The 20,155-nt window shown below is 42.5% G+C and overlaps 1 protein-coding gene and 1 pseudogene across 5 annotated transcripts in view; one reads left to right on the forward strand and one right to left on the reverse strand.

Moving 5' to 3' along the window:
* Nucleotides 1–9,089: 9,089 nt before the first annotated feature.
* LOC124096705 (calcineurin B homologous protein 3-like) lies at nucleotides 9,090–19,993 on the reverse strand (annotated as a pseudogene).
* Mocs1 (molybdenum cofactor synthesis 1) overlaps nucleotides 19,916–20,155 on the forward strand; it is a 28,342-nt gene continuing 28,102 nt past the window's right edge. The window contains exon 1 of one of the 5 annotated variants that reach the window (XM_046450736.2): nucleotides 19,916–20,114. In XM_046450736.2, the coding sequence (XP_046306692.1) occupies nucleotides 19,992–20,114 (123 nt within the window). In that variant the 5' untranslated portion in view covers nucleotides 19,916–19,991. The remainder of the gene's footprint in view (nucleotides 20,115–20,155) is intronic. The other 4 variants (XM_046450737.2, XM_046450743.2, XM_046450738.2 and 1 more) reach the window with 4 other exon arrangements.

Below are 20,155 nucleotides of genomic sequence, written 5' to 3' on the forward strand. Positions count from 1 at the left end.
TGTTCCTAACTTAATTACACATATTTACTGGATACAGTGTGATCATTCACTGTGTAATGATCAAATTAGGGTAGTTAGCATTTTTATCTTGACATTTTTGATTAACAGGTAATAGTTGTACGTATTTGTAGCTAGAGTAATACTTCAATACACATATGATATGTACTGATTGACGTTTCTATATCATTTTGTTTGGAATTTTCAAGCTCCTCTCCTAGTTATTTATAAAATACATAACAGATTATTGTGAATTAGTCATCCCAGTGTGCTATAGAACACCAGCATTTAGTCCTATAAAGCTGTGCTTTAGTACCTGCTATTCACCACCACTTCTCCCTACCCCATCTTTGTAATTTTAATTTGCTTTTCTGAGCTAATCCTGCTCGACATCTTCATCTGTTTCTTTGATACCCATATATCTTCTTTGATGGAATTTCCAAATCATTTTTAATGGGTGGTTTATGTTGCTCTCTTTGAGTTATGAGAGTTCTTTCTGTATTCTATCCTTTATCAAATATGTGCTTTACAAATGGCATCTCTCATTTTGTGGTTTGGTTTTTCATTTTCTTAAGATGTCTTTCAATTCTTAAATTTTACAAAGTCCAACTTGTCAGATTGTTTCTTTTATGGGGCATAATTTTGTATCTCATCTATGAAACCTCTGCCAAACCCAAGGTCATAAAGATTTTCTCCAGTTTTCCTGTAGGAGTTTTATGGGATTTGATATTTACGACAAAGCCAATAGTCCATCTCTGTTTAATTTATGGTACAAGTGATGGGTTAATGTCCAATTCTTTCATTACTATTTGTTGAAGAGAGTGTCCCTTTATTAAAAATCAATTGACCATGTAAATTGTAGGTCTATTTTCTATCCACTTGCATTGATCTATTTCTCTACTCTTACCGGTCCATGCTATTTCAATTGCAAGAGCTTTAAAGTAAATCTGGAAATCAAGGAGTGTTTGTCTTCCAACTTTGTTCTTGTTTTTAAAACCGTTTTGACTAGTTTTGTTGCTTTGCTTCTCTTTATAAATTGTAGAATTGGCTCTTCTATGTCTAAAAAAAGCTGCTAGGGATTTAGGGATTCTGTTGAATTCAAAGATCAATTTGGAAAAAATTGACATCTTAATATTGACTCTTCCAATCTATGAATGCAGTCTAGCTCTCCGTTTATTTAGGTCTTTGATTTCTCTGTGATGTTTTATAGTTGTGAGCATAGATCTTCTACATGTTCTATTTGATTTCTCTCTAAATCCTTCATGGAATTTTGGGTCATATTGTGCATGACATTTCTTTCCAAATAATTGTTTATTGCTAGCACATGGAAATCTATTTGTAAATTCACCTCGTATGGCAAAGTTAATGGTAGCTTTTATTTTATATTCTTTAGGACTGTCTATGTGAATAATGTCTGCCAATGGTTTTTCTTCCTCTCTAATTTGTCTGTTTTGTCTTTTTTTTCTTAGTATGCTGGCTAGACTTCCCAGTATCATGTTGAATAGAAACAGCTATTTCCCTTGTGTGTACGCAAGGTTGATATACTGTATATCTGCCTTAAGAACAAGAGTTCATTCAATAAATAATACAATTAAAAAGTCACAATAGCAAGAGAACATTTTGTCGTACTTTTTTGGTAGAATTTTCCTTTCTCTGTCTTAAGTAGAAAAGAGCTTTTTCATTAATTTTACAATACAAAATAGAATAACAAGAGAACATTTAGTCATAATTGGTAGCTTTTTTCGTTCTCAGTGACACCTAAAATAATGGCACTTTTTACTTTGGTGAATACAATGAGATCTTATCTTTACCATGGCCACATTGCTTATTTGTAGATGATGATGTGAATACTAGAATTACACCCTGTGGAGGCCCTCACATCAGGCTACATGTGCTTAGGGACTTTAAAGTTTATACCATTACCATTCCATCATTTCATTTAGCTGAAGCAAGGGGTTTTAACTTAAGCCTAAACCAACTCTACTATTTGGGATACCATAGGTTAAAAATGGTTGACTAGCCAGAGACATGCATTAGGTTCGACCATAATAAATAGGTAATTCTCAAAAGACTTGAATTGTTTACAAGCTAGGACATTAGTCTGACAGTTTCATGATGCTTCCAGGAGGCACAAGGCTGGGGCGAGAGAGAAAGGACATTATCACTTACAGCAGGAAGCATGAGTTCAGTGTTTGAGCTCTCCTGATGCCTACCAATTCCATGGGACAGTGCTACCCTGGTCGCAGTAGGAGCTAAGATTACTATAGGTCTTGTGGCACCTTGGAAGCCCCAACCTTTGAAAACCTGAATCCTTAAAGATGTTGCCGGGAAGCCTGCCTAACCACTGCCCCACTGAGAAATTGTCTTTATTGTCCAGGAAGGCAAACTGCTCTCCACCTCCCAAGACCATTTGTAGTACAGACATCCATAAAAAAGAGCCTCTACTGCAACAATGAGGCCCATAGAGAATTGCATCCCAGCAGAAATAGCATCAGTGGTCCACTGGGAAACGTAATTCTCAGAGCATCCTGCCTGTTGTATAGTGCATCCCCACTGTGGCCATTTGCCTGTATGTACAACAAGACTGCTGCTTTTTTCCCCCCATGTTTTTTATTGGTACATTATAGTTGCACGTAATGGTGGAATTTATTGACATAATTGTACGTGCTCACGGTATAATATGATTGGCCAATATGACTCCCCAGCACTTCCCCCAACTTCCCTCTTCCCAATCCCTTTTCTCCCATTGATCTCTCTCATTTTCATAAGAATCTGCCCCCCCCCCCAGCTTTTTCCTTTTTTTCTCTAACTTCCACACATGAGAGAGAACATAGGAGCCTTGACCTTCTGAGATTCAACAAACCTGCCTTTGTCTAGACCCACGTTTCACAATCTACTTTGCACTCCAGTTTGGCCATGTGATCTGACAATGAAACAGATGACAGTGACTTTGTCCTATCCAGGGAAATCTCCCCACACCACCCTCCATACCTCCTTCCTCTTCCCACCCCTTTCCTACTCTGCCTAATCTGCTTTTTTTTTTTTTTTTTTTGTATTTAGGCAAAAATGATGGACTCACATGAAGATTGAATCTCTGAGTGGCTGCATGGAACAGGCTCTACCCCACCTACCCTCCAACCCCAGTAGACACCAGCCATGATGGGAGTGAAAGATAAGCTCCTGTCAGGCTTATGTGTGTTTCTTTATCAATTAGATTAGCTTGTATTTCGTGTCAGACTTAATGGTACCATATGCCAGGCTTAAATGTGTCTCCCTACTACATGGGGTCTAAGCGGAGCACAAGTTTATCTATTCACTTGTTTTTTTTAATAGTCCTGTTGTATGTTAACACAACAGACTTGCACTTTATTTTCTATGGATATGGTATAATTTGTGTCATATTTGAGGGCTCAAGGCACCACCATCCAGTGGTGCAGGTAGCGCAGGCATCTAAGCTAACTCTGGGAAGCAGTGGCAGGTGGAGAATCTTTCACTTGGCAGAGTAGGTCTTGGTCACTAACATCATTTGAGGATGGGTGTGGGGAAGATGAAACAAGTCAGAGTTAAGCTCAGCCCACAGAAGTGATTAGTCCAGTTAGTGGCCAAAGTTAGGTAACTGGGACGTCAGGAACCCTGGCTACGAGATCCTCTCCATAACCCTTTCTATATTTTAGTGGGTCAAATCCTTCAGTGCCATTAATTTTTTTTTAATTTTATGGAAAAAGTTCATTCTCATTTTCTTAAGGTGTTAAGTGTCTGCTTAGACGCTCCAAAACAGATTCAGTAGTTTTAACACAGGCCACATGGCTTGCCAAACCTAAGGTATTTACAATGAGGCCTATGTTTCATCTCAACTTAATATTTGTATATGATATGAAAATTTTCTGTTTGAACCTCCATGGGAAAAGACTGCTGACCCCTGGTACAGAGCCTGTTATCACACTCTTCATACATATGTAGAAACTGAGGCTCTGCTGACTCAGATCATTGGATTCAATTCATCAAGCATGTAAGTGGTTGAGCAAATCATTCAACCTAGGACTTTAGATTCCTTCTGCCTGCTTATTATATAGAAATCTTGTGCATATATCCTGAGCCTGGAGTAAGAGTCTGGTTATAAAGAAGTGGTTAGAATATATCTATTTCTTCATCCTCCCAATCCATTCTTTTCTGTCTTAAGAACCAAAGTGGCCTGATACATCTTTGAAAGAAAAGGGTAAAATAGCCCAACCCTTTTTCAGATTCCCTGGCTGAAAGAAAACTGAAGTCTCAGAATTATTAGGTTTCATTTCAAAAGCAAGAGGGTAGATGTCCAGTAGCTGTTGGACTTAAAGAACCCAGCTGGACTGACATCTGGAGAAAATGATTCTCGGGGCATGGAAAATATCAAGGAATAAATATCAGATTTCTGAGGCCGGTGTGGACTTTGAGACATTTGTTGCCATGAAGCCTTTATAACTTGCCACACATGTGGCAATGTCTTCATATATAAAATAGAGCCCAGGACACCCCTGTCTGTCACTGTCCCTCTGAGTTTTATACGGCAGTATTGTACCCTTCTCCTTTCTCAATTGCTTTCTCTTTCTCTTTGCAGCACACCGGGCCTCGCCTGCTGGCTGATGTGTATGCACCCAGGCGTCTCTGCCTCCCCATCAGCCGTCTGAGCTCATCTGAACATTCAGTCTCTGAAGACACTCCACTTTATCTATCAGCTTCCTTCCAAATTCTCCTCTTCTTCCATCCATCACTTCAAACACTCTATTACCCTCGACTTGAATCTTGCCCAGTTCTCCTTACAGAGTGTGTACCTGGAAAACCTCCAACTTTGGATCAATCTAATCGCTCACTTTGCACTCCCACCACTGCCTACTGGGACTGCTGGAGCCGATCATAAAGCAAGGAGGCTTGCAACCACTATAGATGCCTCTCTTGCAAGCTCATCAGAAGGCTCGCTTCACAGTCACACCTTAGCAAATCTTCTGACCTTTGCTACTTGCGTGTTACTCAGATAAGAGTGTAAATATTTGTTGGTGGACTTCTAGCATCCATTCTCCCCTTTCCCAGACTTTCAAGGAAGTACCTTTTCCCCTTTCTCAATGAGACTGTTTGGGCAGGTTTGGGTACTTGGCACCGATGGGCTTAAAGCCAGTCAGGCCATGAGTCAGAGGAGACAAATGCAGGGATTTCTGAGAAACACATGTCCTCTCTTCTGCAGGATCCCTAGGGGACACGCTCCCTCTGGATGTCACAGTGCGAGTATGATAACTACAGCTGCTGAAACCCATGGATCTGGGGAGGACAAGAGAACCACAGGCAGCCCAGTCTGGATGATCTCCTGAGCCCATGGAGCGATATCTGTCTACACTCGGGTCTGCCTTCAGACTTTCAAGGATATCAGCTAATTGCTTTTCTAACAATCAGTTAGGATTTAGGCAAAGGAAAGCTTAACACAAACTGATAACCCATTCCAAAATTTTATTTCCATCCTTGAATCTTCCTTTTGACTACACCCCCTGCAAATGATTTTGCCTTCCCCTCAAGGTGGAAATGCAAGTCATCTGGCTTACTTTGCTGATGCCTTTAAGTGTTTTGGAATCTGAACCTATCTTCTTCCTTCCTCCTTGTCTTTCCCTCCTCTTAGAAACTGGGCTTGTTGTGTATTTTTACCTTTGATTTCAGTTGGAGTGCTTATCAAAAACAGCCCATAAGTGCTCTCAACTCTGCCTTCTCATTGTTCTCTCTTCCTCTGCACAATTTCTTGGAGGAAGGGAATGTCCTTCCACAAAGACTTCAGCTGGTGGGCGTAGGTGAATGACAACCATGGACTCTTCTAGGATTTGTACCTCGTTAAGCAGTTAAATGCAGAAAGAGGAGCTCAAAACAGGCCTGGGTGGAAGAGGTGGATGGACGGGCATTCATCATCACAGCTACTGAAGTTGGTGGGACCACTCAGTAAGTGTGGGGGTGTGGGGAAATGGAAGAGGGTTATGGTGAAGTTTGGGGGGCCATGGACACTTAAGGGAGAAGTGGAAAGGGCATCTTTGAATGAGACCACGTCAGAAATCTCAGCAGTGAGAGGAAAACTAGGGGAAAATTCTGTTCCAGAAGCAAAGAGAAATGTGTTTCCCAGGAGGAAAGGGTTAGTCAAGTGCTACCAATAGATCAAGTAAGAGAACAAAATCATTGGATGCGTGATAGTCTTAGGAGTTTCAGAATGACAGTTTCTGTGGCCATGGGTGGGTAGGAGAGTAAATAGGATGTAAGAGAGAGCAAATGCCGACTATATTTTTCTTCCCATTCAACTGTCTTAGTTTGGATTTCTCTAAAAGCAGATCCTAGACAGATACTTGAGTCCTGCTACTTTATTTGGGAGGAGAATGCTACAATGACAGGTGGAATAGATGAGGGAGGTAGGAAAAAAGGCAGCTAGAAGGCACTGACCAGCAAGATGCTTTATAATTTGGAGCCTTAATTTTTCTGGACCCCCCTGAGAAACTGATGCTGTACCATGTAGCCACTAACGGCCATGCCCTGTTGGTGCAGGCTGCCTCTGCAGGCATGCTTTCCACCAGTGCTCATGCCCCTGTGCTTACAGAGCAAGTTCTTGAATGGAAGAAACACTCAGAGTGCAGGGGGCAAGAACCAGCCGAGCTGTGGAGTCATCACCCTCCATGAACTCCAGAGAGCCAGGGGGAGGGTGTTAGCTGGGTGCATGCCACACCAACCCCACCCAGGACCCCTTTCTTCTTTCACTGTCACAAGGCTAAGGTCATGAAAGGGGCCTTTGGAAAGTCTCTTCAAGGAGATATTAGCTAGAGGCTTCAGTGTAATAAAGTAGATGGAAATACAATGTGCCCGAGGGGTAATCCTTACAGAACAACAGAGAAGGGACTGGTCCAATTGACTTATAGATAAGCTTTTCTTGGCTTCACTTTCTCTTCCTGAAATGGAGGCCAGAATCGGGGGTGATAGCAGGGAGAGGTGTAGCAGTTACCCCAGAGCTCGCCCTTTGACCCTTGGTTGCATAAGCTGGGGAGGGCCACAGTCAACACCTTGTTAGGCCATACATTTCTTTCTTTCCACAACTGAGCTCTGTATGCTCTGTTAAAACGGAGCCCAATGTCTTGACCTCTTTTCCTGCATGCACCTGTACCGGCATCATTCCTCCACGTTTATTGATCATGAACCATGTGCCAGGGGAAAAATTGTCCTGAAAGTAAACAAGGATCCTTGGGCCCAGACAGGAAATTACTGATTCCAGAACTGTCAGTCAACTTTAAAAAGAAAATCTGAGGTTTATAACATGTTCAGACACATAGTGAAATGATTCAGACAGTGAGGCAGGTTAATACATCATTTCAGTTTCTTGAGTATGTGGCAAGATGACAAGAGCAGCTAAAACCAACTTTCTAAATAATTTATTTTTGGAAATACTAGGTATTAAATCCAGGTCCTCACATATACTAGACAAGCTACACCTACCACCCCTAAAATCTACTTATTTTAAAAATGCCTAATGAAATTTTACTACCTTAGTCCTCAAGTTGCAATCAAATCTCTAAACTTGCTCATCCTCCATTCTATGATTTTGTATATGATTTTGTATCCTCTGATCTACATCTTCCCATTTCCTCTTTTCTACCCATGGTATGTATAAGTTCATTCTCCATCTCTGTAGTTGACTTATTTTTCAAATTATTCAACATATAAGTGAGATCATGTGATACTTCTTTTTGAACAAAACTCAGAAAGTTGATGTGCCAGCAGGCAATGATTGCTTCCTTCCTCTCTCCTGACTCCCAAGAGTCAAAGGTACCATTGCCCCCTTTGATTATGAAGAAACTGAGGCATAGAGGGATATTCTCACCTGTCAGAGCCACATATCTGGTAAGCGCTGGAGAAAGCATCTGACCCTGAGCATCCTGGCTCTAGAGTTAATGCTCATAATCACTGCCCTATGCTATCTACCCATCCACCTTGGAAGGGTTGCAAGTTCCCTGGCCTACTGAGCCTCTCCAGGAGTGGGGGGCCTTCTGGAAGCACAAATGGTTTTCTTCTGAGGCCTTCCCTTAGCACATCAGTCCTGGTCAGTCTTTGTATTCACGTAACCTGTACATGTGTAGAGACCCCCTCCCCTGAGCCAGGCTTGCATTATATTTCTTGTGGTGATAAAGAATGTAATGTGATTGTTAGAGACACTGCCCAGATAGGACACCATCCCCAGACCATGCGGGATAGTACATCCTGGTCCAAGTACTGTTGTCCTGCCCTAAAACCAAGCAGGATGAAGGTCAGCCCCAGACATCTTCCACAGTCATGGCATCGAGTCCCTAGGACTTGCAACATCATGCCTGTATGGTTCCAGGAAGGATTTAAGATGCGTAGCATCAATTACCCATATTGAGAAAGTTGAGTTCATAATTTTTCTATAAAACCATTCCTTAATAGACAAATGGTTTTTAAATGATACTATTTCTGCATAAGTGTCAATTAAATTACTTCTTAGAAGTAGTATTCAAATTCAACTTATAGACACAGATAGGTTCAACTGCTATCACTTCTTAATTGATCTTGGCTTTTGTGCCAGTCCTGTGAGGACCCAGAGGACACTAAAATGGGGAGAGATTAATAAAGTGAGATAAAAGTGATAACTGGGTGTAGGGAACCCCCAAGGGAAAGCATGACCTCCTGGAGGTAGTAATTGCACATCAATGTCTGTTTGGGACATGAGGTGTACATTCCTAGGCTGAAGGAGCAAGGGGAGGGGATCCTATACTGCATCCAGGAGGAGACAGGGCCATGTGGGGAGGACCTTCCCCTCCCCCTTAATTAACAAACCTCCTCCCACTTCATTAACAAACCTCCTCCCCCTTCATTAGTAAATCTTCCCCTCCTTTCATTAACCTTCTGTTTTTTTAAATTGTTAGAGATAAATAAAAAGGCAAAGTCCCACATACCATGCCCTGAAGGGCACAGACGAGTGGATGATCATTGACTATTTATAGGACCTGCAGCAAAAGGCTATCCACCAGGTCTCAGCTGTTCCAGGCCACGTGGAGGCTGTCCCCTCACAAACGGTGGCTTCTCTCAGATCAGTGGCAAAGGGCGATGGTTTCCATGTTAAGGAAGCCAAGGTGCATCTTGGTCTGGAGGTCGAGTCCCTGCCAGATTTTCAGGAAGTTCTCAAAAGTGATCCCCTCGTGCACCTGATAGGGTTCCATCTGCCCCATACCACCTTCCTTTGTGGCCCCATGTGCCATGGAGCGCGCTGACACTTCTCAATATGGGACATTGCAGAGAGAAGTTCCTCAAACACTTCACATTTCACTATTCTTCCAGCATGATGCGGCTGTCACTATGGAGTCCTACAAGTGGAACAGAAATCTCAGCTTCCCTGAGACGGCTCCACCTGATCCTTGCTCAGGGTGGTGGTCAATAGGCTGAAATTAGGATGCGAAGGACAGGAAGTCCTCAAAATGGCTCTAATCAGCCAGGCCTCTGGGCCCCTCACACTGATTCTTATTAAAGAAGGCGGGGCTGATTTTGAATGGGCTCTGGCTAAGCTCCAGGTTCTCCTTGTAAATGGTGGGCTGGTCTCCCCTCAGGTGCTTAAACTTCCAGGGGAGCAGCTCCATTTGCTCTGATGAGAAGCTGGTCTTGGCCTTGAGCTTCTGCAGCTCCTTGGGCACAGAATGGGCAGTACTGGTGGTGCACGGCCAGCCAGGGTGTGCTGCCCTTGCAATCCCTGCTGGCCAGAGATGTATGGCGGCTGCAGAGGCTTGAGGTCTGAGGTAGGTTGCGTTGTGGGGACAGCTCTCAGTCTCAGGCCCAGGAGAACCATCTTGAGGGAAGCAATGACATTGAGAGACGCAGCCACCCAAAGAAAGAGCCGTAAGCCTGATGCCCCCACATCTCTTTTCCTCCCTCTGGTCTCTTGCCAGGTCTCCCCATGGCACCAACTCAGAAGCCATAGGATGAAGTTCATCCCTGCAGGGCCGCCTTCTGAGCCCAGAGCAACATGGAGAAGATGGAGTCTTCTGGAAGCACACCCTGTGGCCAAAGCAACTGTGAGTTCTTAGCATCAAGGAGTTTCACAGTGCAGGGTCTGCCCCCATCACCCGTCTTCAGAGGAAAAACAAATCTTCCAGATCAAGACCAAAGAAAAACAGCCTTGATCTTTGATCTTTCCTGGGGAGAGAACTAGAAGTAGAAAAAGAAAATGTGCAACTTTCTTGCTGATGAAACAAGTTTATCTTAACTCAGTTTTGTATTACTGAGACTGTAGTCCTTTGGATGTAATTCCAGAATCCAAACAACTTGTAAAAACTGAAAGCATTTCTGTACTTCAATGTCAGCGTGGCATGACCTTCTGCTGTGAACTATGTGTAAACATTATCTGTGGGGAGTCGCTCTGAATGACCCTCGCCTTCCAGTCCTGAAGCAAGAGGCTCTGACCAATCACTACATTTCGTGGTGACTTGGACATTGTTCCAGCCTGGGAAGCAGAAGGTATGTCTGACCCCTTGCCTTATTTGAGTGGCTTCTCCTCCATAAAAGGGTTCAGCCAATGCTCGCTCTCTCTTTCCATGAACCCCTAAGATCAGAGGAGCCATCACAGGACCCAAAGAAAAAGGTATCTCTGTCTCTGTGTGATTATTTTGTGCAGCCCAATTCACCTGGAGTGACCCTGAGTGTTTTAGTTGTGAGAAATGTGACAATTATCTATATCACTTGGTGTGAATGTTTTCTTCCAGAAAATTTAATTGACTACTTGAGGCTTTTCCAGTCTCTGTGATAGGTGCTGTGTCCATCCACTTTCACAGATGCATTCAATATGTACAATATTCAGTATGATTTTTCAAAACTCTGAAATACTTCTAAATTCAAAAAATTTACCTCAGCCCCTCAGCCTTCATATGAGAAATTTTGAACTCCTGATCTCATTCACTTCAACTCCATAATATTCTTTTTTAATAAATCAGATTATATTTTACATTTAGATTAATAGAATTTATTTACCTAAAACTTGGCTTTGGCGTTGATAAAACAAAGTTCTTTATAACTCAACCTTAGTTTTTTTAGGTATTCCTCTGCCCCTCTTAACTATGATGTGACATTGTGGAAATCAACAGCATATTGTGCAGAACAGCAGGAAAGATGGGAGAGTCAAAGGGACACTGGAAGAGACTTTATAAAGGGACTATGTGCAGGAATGCAATTAGGGACAAGGACACCTGCAGAGCATAGTGCTTCAAGCTGGATTCTGGAGCTGGACTTTCAGATTCCAATCTCAAGCCTTGCCACTTCTAGCTATGTACCCTTAGACCAGTTTTTTTTTTTCTTTTTTGATCCTGGGGATTGAACTCGGGGGTACTCGACCACTGAGCCACATCCCCAACCCTATTTTGTGTGTTACTTAGACACAGGGTCTCACTGAGTTGCTTAGCACCTCGCCATTGCTGAGGCTGGCTTTGAACTAGCGATTCTCCTGCCTCAGCCCCCTGAGCTGCTGGGATTACAGGAGTGCGCCACGGCGCCTGGCTCTAGACAGTTTCCTTAACTTTGTTTCATCTTGGATTTTAATACAGCAAGTTTGGTTGTGTTTTTAAAACTTTTGTTTTGTTTTTGGCAATTGCCACATTATGAAATGGGTAAAAAACAGGCAGCTTTCCCTTTGGCATATGAGGAAAGCAGAGAACTTAACTGACCCAAGATTAGGCAATAAATTTGTAGCAAGTGAGGACTGGCAGTCAGATCACCCCACTGCCAAGGCTGAGCTTTTCCTGATTCATTATTTGCCTACCCACAAAGGCTTGCCCCTCCCTAGCTGCTCCAGGAGGACAAGTCGCAGGTTCTGGCCAGTTCAGTTCTACAAGCAGGAAGACCTTCTGGGATATTCCCCACTCACTTAAAGCTGATTGGAGTAATTATCAATCAATCACATGACCCAGACAGTATAACCGGATCTTGCTTGCGGAGGAGGTCCTAGTCCAGCCCCGACTTAAGGGAAGGGAACAAAGCCCTATCTTTTCATTGAAGACCTACCATACACCAGGAGGAGATCAGCAAGACAAACAGTTCAGGGTGGTTTCATAATAGGGTTACAGGACCGCTGAGAAAGATCTAGAAGATCTGTCTTGTGGGGCCCTGTTGGGACCCATCCTCCTTGGCATTCCCTGAACCTTCTAAGTCTTCCCCCCTCATTTCCACACCTACCTATCCTACTTCCTATTAATGTTCTCAGCAGCTACCTATTTTAGGCACATAATTAAACTAATTAGAGCTGAGGTATTCATGGTTTGTAATGAACCCGTGGATCCCTTATAGGAATCACCTAATTATAATAAAAACTGTTTGAACCCCAAGGAACTAATCTCTTCAAGTTCTTTCATATGGGAAAAGATGGTTTCAGTGACTATGGTAAAGGACCCCTTGCCCCCTAAACAGTATCATAACACATAAGCAAGTGCTCTGTTGTTTTTATGATTGACTTCACAACAAATCTGAAGACCAGTTTTTGATTTCTAATCAGAATCCTAAATGGGGTGGGGGGCAGGGAGACATTATATGCAAGAAGGTGGAAGTGAAACACAGGGCTAATTCCCCAGCAGGGGGCTCATGTTGAACCTGGTCAGCCATGAAAGAACCCCTGAAGCCATCATCCCCATGTTATCTCCTTAGCAAAGCTGGAAGCCACTCCAAGATTCTAGGGAATGGAGGAGAGGCATGTATTTGTTCCACTCTATTTTAATAGTTTGAAGGGATGAGTGGACACACAGCAGTTATGAAAAACTATTAAGCCAGATGCAGTGAGATATGCCTATGATCCCAGCTACTCAGAGGCTGAGGCAGGAGAGTCACAAGTTTGAGGCCAGCCTGGGCAATTTAGCGAGTCTATCTCAAAATTAAAGGGTTGGGGAGGCAGCTCAGTGGTAGAGCATGCCTGAGTTTAGTTCCACAAAACAAAATCCCATTGTTAGGATACTTCTGGGTCTCCAAAAGACATAGGAATATGTATTAAGGCAACAATTATCAAACTTTTTGTCTCAAATTTTTTAGTTTAAAATCTAATTGAAAAATAAAAATTATTTGTAATATTCAATATTTTTTGAAATATATATGCATTGTGGGATGGCTATAATGCATATTGCATTTTGCATTATCTCATTTTTTTTGTAATAACAACCCTTAAAATCTGCTCTTGGGAATTTTCAAGAATACACAATTACTATAGCAAACACATCATACAATAGGTATCTTGAAACATTTAATATTAATTGGCTATATTACAGCTATACTACAAATTAAAGCTGAGAAGTCTTTAAAATACTTATTTAAAATGCCAATAATACCGATTACACATTAACAGAATGCTTTTATTAAAATAACTATTTTCCAAAACAAACTAGGAATGGCATTTACTTAATTTTTGCAGATGTCTTTAATGTGCGGTTTAGCAGAAGGCAGCTGGATTCTCATCTCTGCTTCTGCATGCAGCCTCATCTAGAATCGCCCCATTCTGTAGCCCCTGGAAAATTCCCCTGTGTAGTCATAAGAGCAGGAAAGTGGAAATGGCAAACAATAGCTTTCTGTTATTAGGAAAATCGTTTTGACCTTGGAAATCCAGCTTGAGAACAGCTGAATTAGAGATTTTCAGAAATGTTCTTAATTTTACTGACAGACTCAAAACAAGAGAATGCTGAGCCCTGCATGTCATGGTGCTAGGACTATGATTGACAGGGACCCAGGCTGCCATGACTGTTCCAGCCTGCAATGGGAGTGACAGGATCGAGAAAACCCAAGCCTTGTCCAGGAGAATGGGAACCTGAATGATACATTAGAGTGTGAGGGAAAATTTGCTCCTGTGGCAAGTTCATCTTACTGCTCACAAATATCTGCTTCCTCTATTGATAAGACTAAACTTCTTTTCCCTTTGAAATTAGATGTGGCCACGTGACATACTTCAGACAGTAATATGTGGCAAATTCAGGAAGAAGCTCTAAAGCCATTTGTTCTGTGCCACTCTTTTCCCCTCTTGGTAACCATCCATGTTGTATGCAGATATTAACTGCCCCATCAGCCTGGGACCCTGAGAGATGACAACACTGATGGGAAACAAAGTCCCCAGCTAGCCCTTGCTGGACACGTACACAAGTGAGAGAATCACCCTAACACCTCAACAGCCGAAATCTACAAGTGTTAACAGTACAATTTGGACCCTCCTGACTGATACAGCCACCTCACTGGAGTGGCAATCCAAGAATATGGAAACCATAGTTTAATGCACACTTACTGGGAACATACAGTTCATTAAACACCACACCAGGTGCTCTGATTGCAGATGATTTAGATTTGGCACCAGCCCTCAAAGGCTTATAATGCAGAAAGTATGAATTATATCACTCTGTTGTAATGGCCACTATTAGCAATGGACATAAGGGAAAATTTTTGACTTGGGGAACCAGCAAGAACAGATGGCAGCCAGGCACAGTGGTGTGTGCTTGTAATCCCAGCTATGTGGGAGGCTGAGACCGAGGATCATGGGTTGCAGGACAGTCTAAGCAAGTTGGCAAGATACTATCTCAGCAGAATTTTTAAGGGAAATCTGACAAATGATCAGAAATCCCATCCTAGATCTTTTTGGAGAGTTAGGAGATTTACACATGTGGGGAGAGAATGGATGGGGTATAAGGAGCAAATATCTCCTAATCAGTGAGAGAACAGATTACTAGAGGTGAGTTGTGAGGTGGAAGTTAGATCCTATTTTTCTGATCTAGACTCAGATGTCTTGTAGCACACTTTCGTCTTGCTGTGTTGATTATAAGCAAGTTACAAACCGATGCCGGGGGAGGATTAATTTGTCATCTTTTTGGAGGAAATCAGGTTCTAGAACAGCAGTGAACAATAGAGAGTATTCACATGCGACTGTTGACACACAAATTAATTTGAATTTAAAATTCAATTCCTCGGTTACAGTAGTCACATTTTGAGTACTCAACAGCCACAGGAAGACTTGGAATATTTCCACCCTTGCAGGTTCTGTTGGGTAACAAAGCTCCAGAAAAACTTGTGAGAAAGGAGTTACTATTGCCATCATTTTGCAAAAGAGCAATCAGCCATAGGACTTAAACTCGGTTGTACTTGGGAAGATAGAGGACAATGCTGCAGTGATTCCCATAATGTCTACAAGGCTTGTCAATAACTGCTACTATTGTGAAGAGGAGAGCTCTTGAACAAAAGAGGGCATAGAGAGGGCTCCAGGGGCAGAATAGAGGGGCAACAGGAAGAAATTACAGAGGGTGATTTCTGGACCAGGATGCCCCATATCTGGGAGGCACAGTCTTGGGCCTCTTTGAACCCGTGGGAAAAAAAAGGTATATATACAATACTATGCATCCAATTTCAGGGGTCTCTAGATTCCCCGCCCCCCACCACATATCCAAGGACTCTTCAGATCAAAGTCCTTTTCTGGTCTGTGAGCTCTTAATGCCTGGAGATGTGGAAATAAATCTCTATCACAACACTTAATCACGAATCCATATTGGGAAGTGAAGGATGGAAGACAGGTGGGGAGGGAACAGGTGGTAGAACAATGAGAGAAATATTTATCAATTGGCCAGAGACCAGACTACTAGAGTTTATAGTGTGTTAAATCTTTGAAATGGGTCCCTAAAGGCAATCTTATGCCTTCACATGGTAACTTAAAGGATCAATCCTAAAGATAATCACCATATGTTGACAACAAGAGATATATTTTTGCTCAATACAAATAAGAATTTTAGGAAAGCATTTAAGATGGGAATATCAGGAAGCCAGTGAGTCTACCTGCATTAGAGGTGTCTACATTTGCAATATTATAGAGATTTCATCTTACAAACTAACCTGAGTAAGCTTTAAAGGTCTTGTTCAACACCAGAGTTCCAAGTGTCTATAACAGGTGAGTTCGTGGAGAAATTTCCAAAGTGGTTGTGCAAATTTGCAGTCCCACCCGACAATGTATGAGTATACTTACCCACCCCCATCCTTGCTAGCATTTATTATGTGTGTTCTTGATGATTGCCATTCTAACTGGAGTAAGATGAAATCTCAATGTAGTTTTGATTTGCATTTCCCTGATTGCTGGGAATTTTGGACCTTTTTTCCTATTTTTATTGGCCACTTATATTTCTTTCCGGAAATGTCTGTTTAATTCACTTTTCAGCTATCTCACTCCTCAATACTTATCCAAGAGAACTAAAATCGGCACGCTATAGTGATACATGCATGTCAATGTTTGTAGCAGCATAATTCATGGTAGCCAAGTTACAAAACCTGCCCAGGTACTTGCCAACAGATTGAATGAATAAAGAAAATGTGACAGATATGCACAATGGAGTTTTATTCATAAAGAATGAAATTACATCAATTGCTGGTAAATGGAAGGAACTGGAAAACATCTTGCTAAGTGAAATAAACCAGACTCAAAGTCAAGGGTCAAATATTTTCTCTCGTATGCAGAAACTACAGATAAATAAGGAATTAAAAATGTATGTGGGGGATCCACAAAAATGGGAGAACAGTGGAGTAGAGAAAGGAGACTTTGGGGGGAAGAGAGATGGGAAAGGGGAGGAACTGCAGAATGAAATTAACCAAATTGTGCTCATGTGCTTGTATATTGAATACATCAGAACAAATTCCACTTTTATGTATATAATGCACCCATTGAAAAATGAAGACCCGTGAAGTAAAAGAACAGGGAGGGAATAAAGGAGGGAAAGGGAGAGAACTAGGGAGTGAAAATGTAGCAAAAAATATTACATGTATGTATAAATGTGTCAAAGTGAATTCCACCAATATGTATAATTATAATGCACCGACAAAAACATTTTAAAGAGTTTATCCCTTCCCTTGGGCCTACTGCAATTTGGATGAAGAGGCTGGAATCTAGAAAAGTTTCCTGCAGCTGGCAGCAGTTTATGGGCTCAAAAATGGGGGATGCCTTTGGAAGGCATAAGATTGCCTTGGAAGACCCATTTAAAAGATTTAACACACCATAATTACCTTTAGTGGTCTGTCTAGTCCCTGGCCAGCGGGGATACTTCTCTCATTACCCTATCCTCAGTTCCCTGCTCCCAACTGTCTTCCATCCCTCAACCCCCAAAAAGGTTCATGATAAAAGCACTTACCTAAGTGAACCCTAAGTAAAATGATACATTTCCCTTAGCCTCCCTCTTATACTCTTAAAACAAGAGGCCATGTGATGGAAGCAATCACAGAAGATGCTACACTATTTGAAGGAGGGAGAGGTACATGAACCAGGGAATGTGACTCCAGATACAGGAAAAGGCAACTGAAACACTCTAATGGAACCCCTGGAAGTAGTGTGTCCTGTCAGCATATCTTGATTTTTGTTCTGTTAAGACTTCAAACTTCTAGCCTCCAGAACCATAAGAGAATATACTGTTTTAAACTATTTGTGGTAGTTTGTTATAGCAGCCACAGGAAACTAATAGACCTGATTAAAAACCAACACAGATGTTCTGCTTCCTTCAAATTCTAGGGATTTGCTGCTGTATCAAGTTCATTTTGTTATATGAAAATGAGGTCCTTCTTGCCTGAGGTTGAGAACACTCCTGAGGGTTCTTCAGGCCTCATGCATTTTAAATATGGTAGCTGTCCTCACTCCCAACTCAGTTCTGCTGAAAAATTCAGATACATTTAAGTGGGCAGAGTTTGATCAGTCCTCTGTGGGTCCTCGGGCCCCTTGAAAACAGACTGTCAGACCTATCCCACCAGTTTCAAACAGATTGGACATAACTACTACTACCATGTGTTGTCTGAACTTTGTGTATTGCTATGAGAAACTCGGCCTGAATCTAAAACTAAAATCATCCCAACCTTTCTGATAGCCTCTCTGCATTTGTAAAAGTCAGTCTGCATTTGTAAAAGTCAGTTATAGTCAATTATTCTTTCCTCCCTGACTAATCTCTCAATTCTTCGAGACGGGCATCATGCCATTTCCTAATATACACTGGCAGCAAGTCTGTTCTGATAGTTTGATTCTGCAATTCCATGGCAATTATGTTTTGGATATAAGGGACAGACTGATTTGAGCATAATGCTGCTTAGTATTTAAATTCATTATTAAGTATGCATTATCATCCAAAATCTCAAAAGACTTTTTTTTTTCAGAGACTTTCTGAAACCACCACTATTTCCTTTGACACATACTGAATCTTAAGTGTATACTTGTTGGAGTTGGATTATTCTCAATTTGAAATCCAGTTCTGACACCTATCGGGTATGTGCCCTTATGAAAGTTGCCAAGCCTCCCTAAGCCTGTTTCCTCACTTGTAAAATGAACACACCATTGATGCCAGCATTGTTGTCTTCAATGATGTTTACTGTAGTGCCTGGTGTGTAGGAAGCATTCCAAAAGCCATTTCCACTCCTCCTTTGACTTCTTCTATTAACACCTTTTCTGAAACAAGAGGGAAGGATTGTTAGAGTCCTTTGTGGGCACAATCAGAGAAGGGTATCTTGAAAGAGGGAACTGACTGTCCTACAACCAGAGTCTGGGCTAGGGCAGAGAGGATGTTATGATAGGAAAAGGTGTCTCCTAAGAAGGGTCAGAAGAATTTTGGGAGAGAAGGGTAAATTTGACTCTGGAGCAGCGGGGTTCTTGACATACATAACAGAAAAGAATTTTAGCACTATCCAAAGGTAGGTTTATTTAGGAAAGTAGATACAAATTCAAGGGAGAGGGAGAGAGATCTGAAAAGAGATGATTTGGGTGGTAAAGCAAGAAATAGACATTTAAGGGAGAATAGGGCTATCCTGAATGTCAGAGATGCCTTCGATGGGAGAGGGGTTTCCTAGTTCTTCTTTTAAAGGAAACTGGGTGAGGAGTGGGTATGGAAAGGTTATATAGGAATGGTATCAGTCTGGTCATTTCAAGATAGTGTCTTGGTGGTCTGGTCAACCTCAGAATTCTTAGGTTGATATGGTATTTGTTACATGATCAATAGCACCAGAAAGTTCCCTCAATTATAGGTTCAACCAGACGTGGTACCTTGCAAGGCAAGGTGTCCAATGCCTGTAATCCCAGCGGCTCAAGAGCCTGAGACGGGAGGATTATAAATTCAAAGCCACCCTCAGCAAAAGCGAGGTGCTAAGCAACTCGGTGAGACCCTGTCTCTAAATAAAAATAAAATAGAGCTGGGGATGTGACTCAATGGTTGAGTGCCCCTGAGTTCAAACCCCTATACCCAAAAAAAGAAAAAAAAAAAAAAAGATGTGGTACCTCTTTGCTTAATCTAATTGTTGGGGGACGAATTAACAATGCAGTGGTAGATTTATAAATTTCCCAGGAATTTGTGGGAATAACAGGCCTGGAAGAGAGACTGGCTTAGGGCAAGACAGGCCTGAATAAATATGCAGAACTCGTGGATTAAAATCCTATTTTCTTTCCCGAATGTCTACCTATTTCTTCTTTGAAGGAGGATAGAAGTGAGTGAGGCGAGTCCTCCAGCTGTAAGATCGGTCTCGTTTTTGTGTAAAATTCAATATTTCATGGTTGGTGGGTTTTGTTTGTTTGTTTTTGCATTAACTTTGAATTTTCGCAATACAGCACTGAAATTTGACCTTAGTAATTGAGTTTTACTGGCACTCCCTTAAATCCTGCACCCAAGGCAGTGCCCTTTTCTCCTGGCCCTCTTCCTACCCTGACTATAGCGCTTTCCACCTGTCACAGCACGTTCTAAATTCAGGACCAGAGAAGGCTGGACAAAAAGAGCTTTGCTGTTACCCTGGAGTTGACGCTTCTGCCCAAGAAAGAGCACCCTGCCCCGGCAAAGGGGGGGACAAGAGGACTACAGCTCCCAGAAGGCCGCGCGGCGCCCTCGCCGATTGGCTGCGCGGGCGCCGCCCTCTCCCGGACGACCCAGGCAGCGGAGGCCGGGGCTAGAGCGCTCCGTGGCCGGCCACCGCCGAGGGGCTCCCCGCGGGCAGGCTTCATGGCGGCGAGGCCCGTGTCCCGGATGCTGGAGCGGCTCGTGCGGTCCAGTGTCCGGGGCTGCAGCTCCGGGGCTCCTGTGACGCAGCCCCACCCCGGGGAGCCCTCCCAACTCGCCACAGAGGTGAGCCCCCTGCACCCGCACCTTTCCCGTCCAGGCCGGAG

Source organism: Marmota monax, unplaced genomic scaffold (genome assembly GCF_021218885.2).
Source record: "Marmota monax isolate L192 unplaced genomic scaffold, Marmota_monax_Labrador192_F-V1.1 WCK01_AAM20220418_F8-fsc00127, whole genome shotgun sequence".
NCBI lineage: Eukaryota > Metazoa > Chordata > Mammalia > Rodentia > Sciuridae > Marmota > Marmota monax.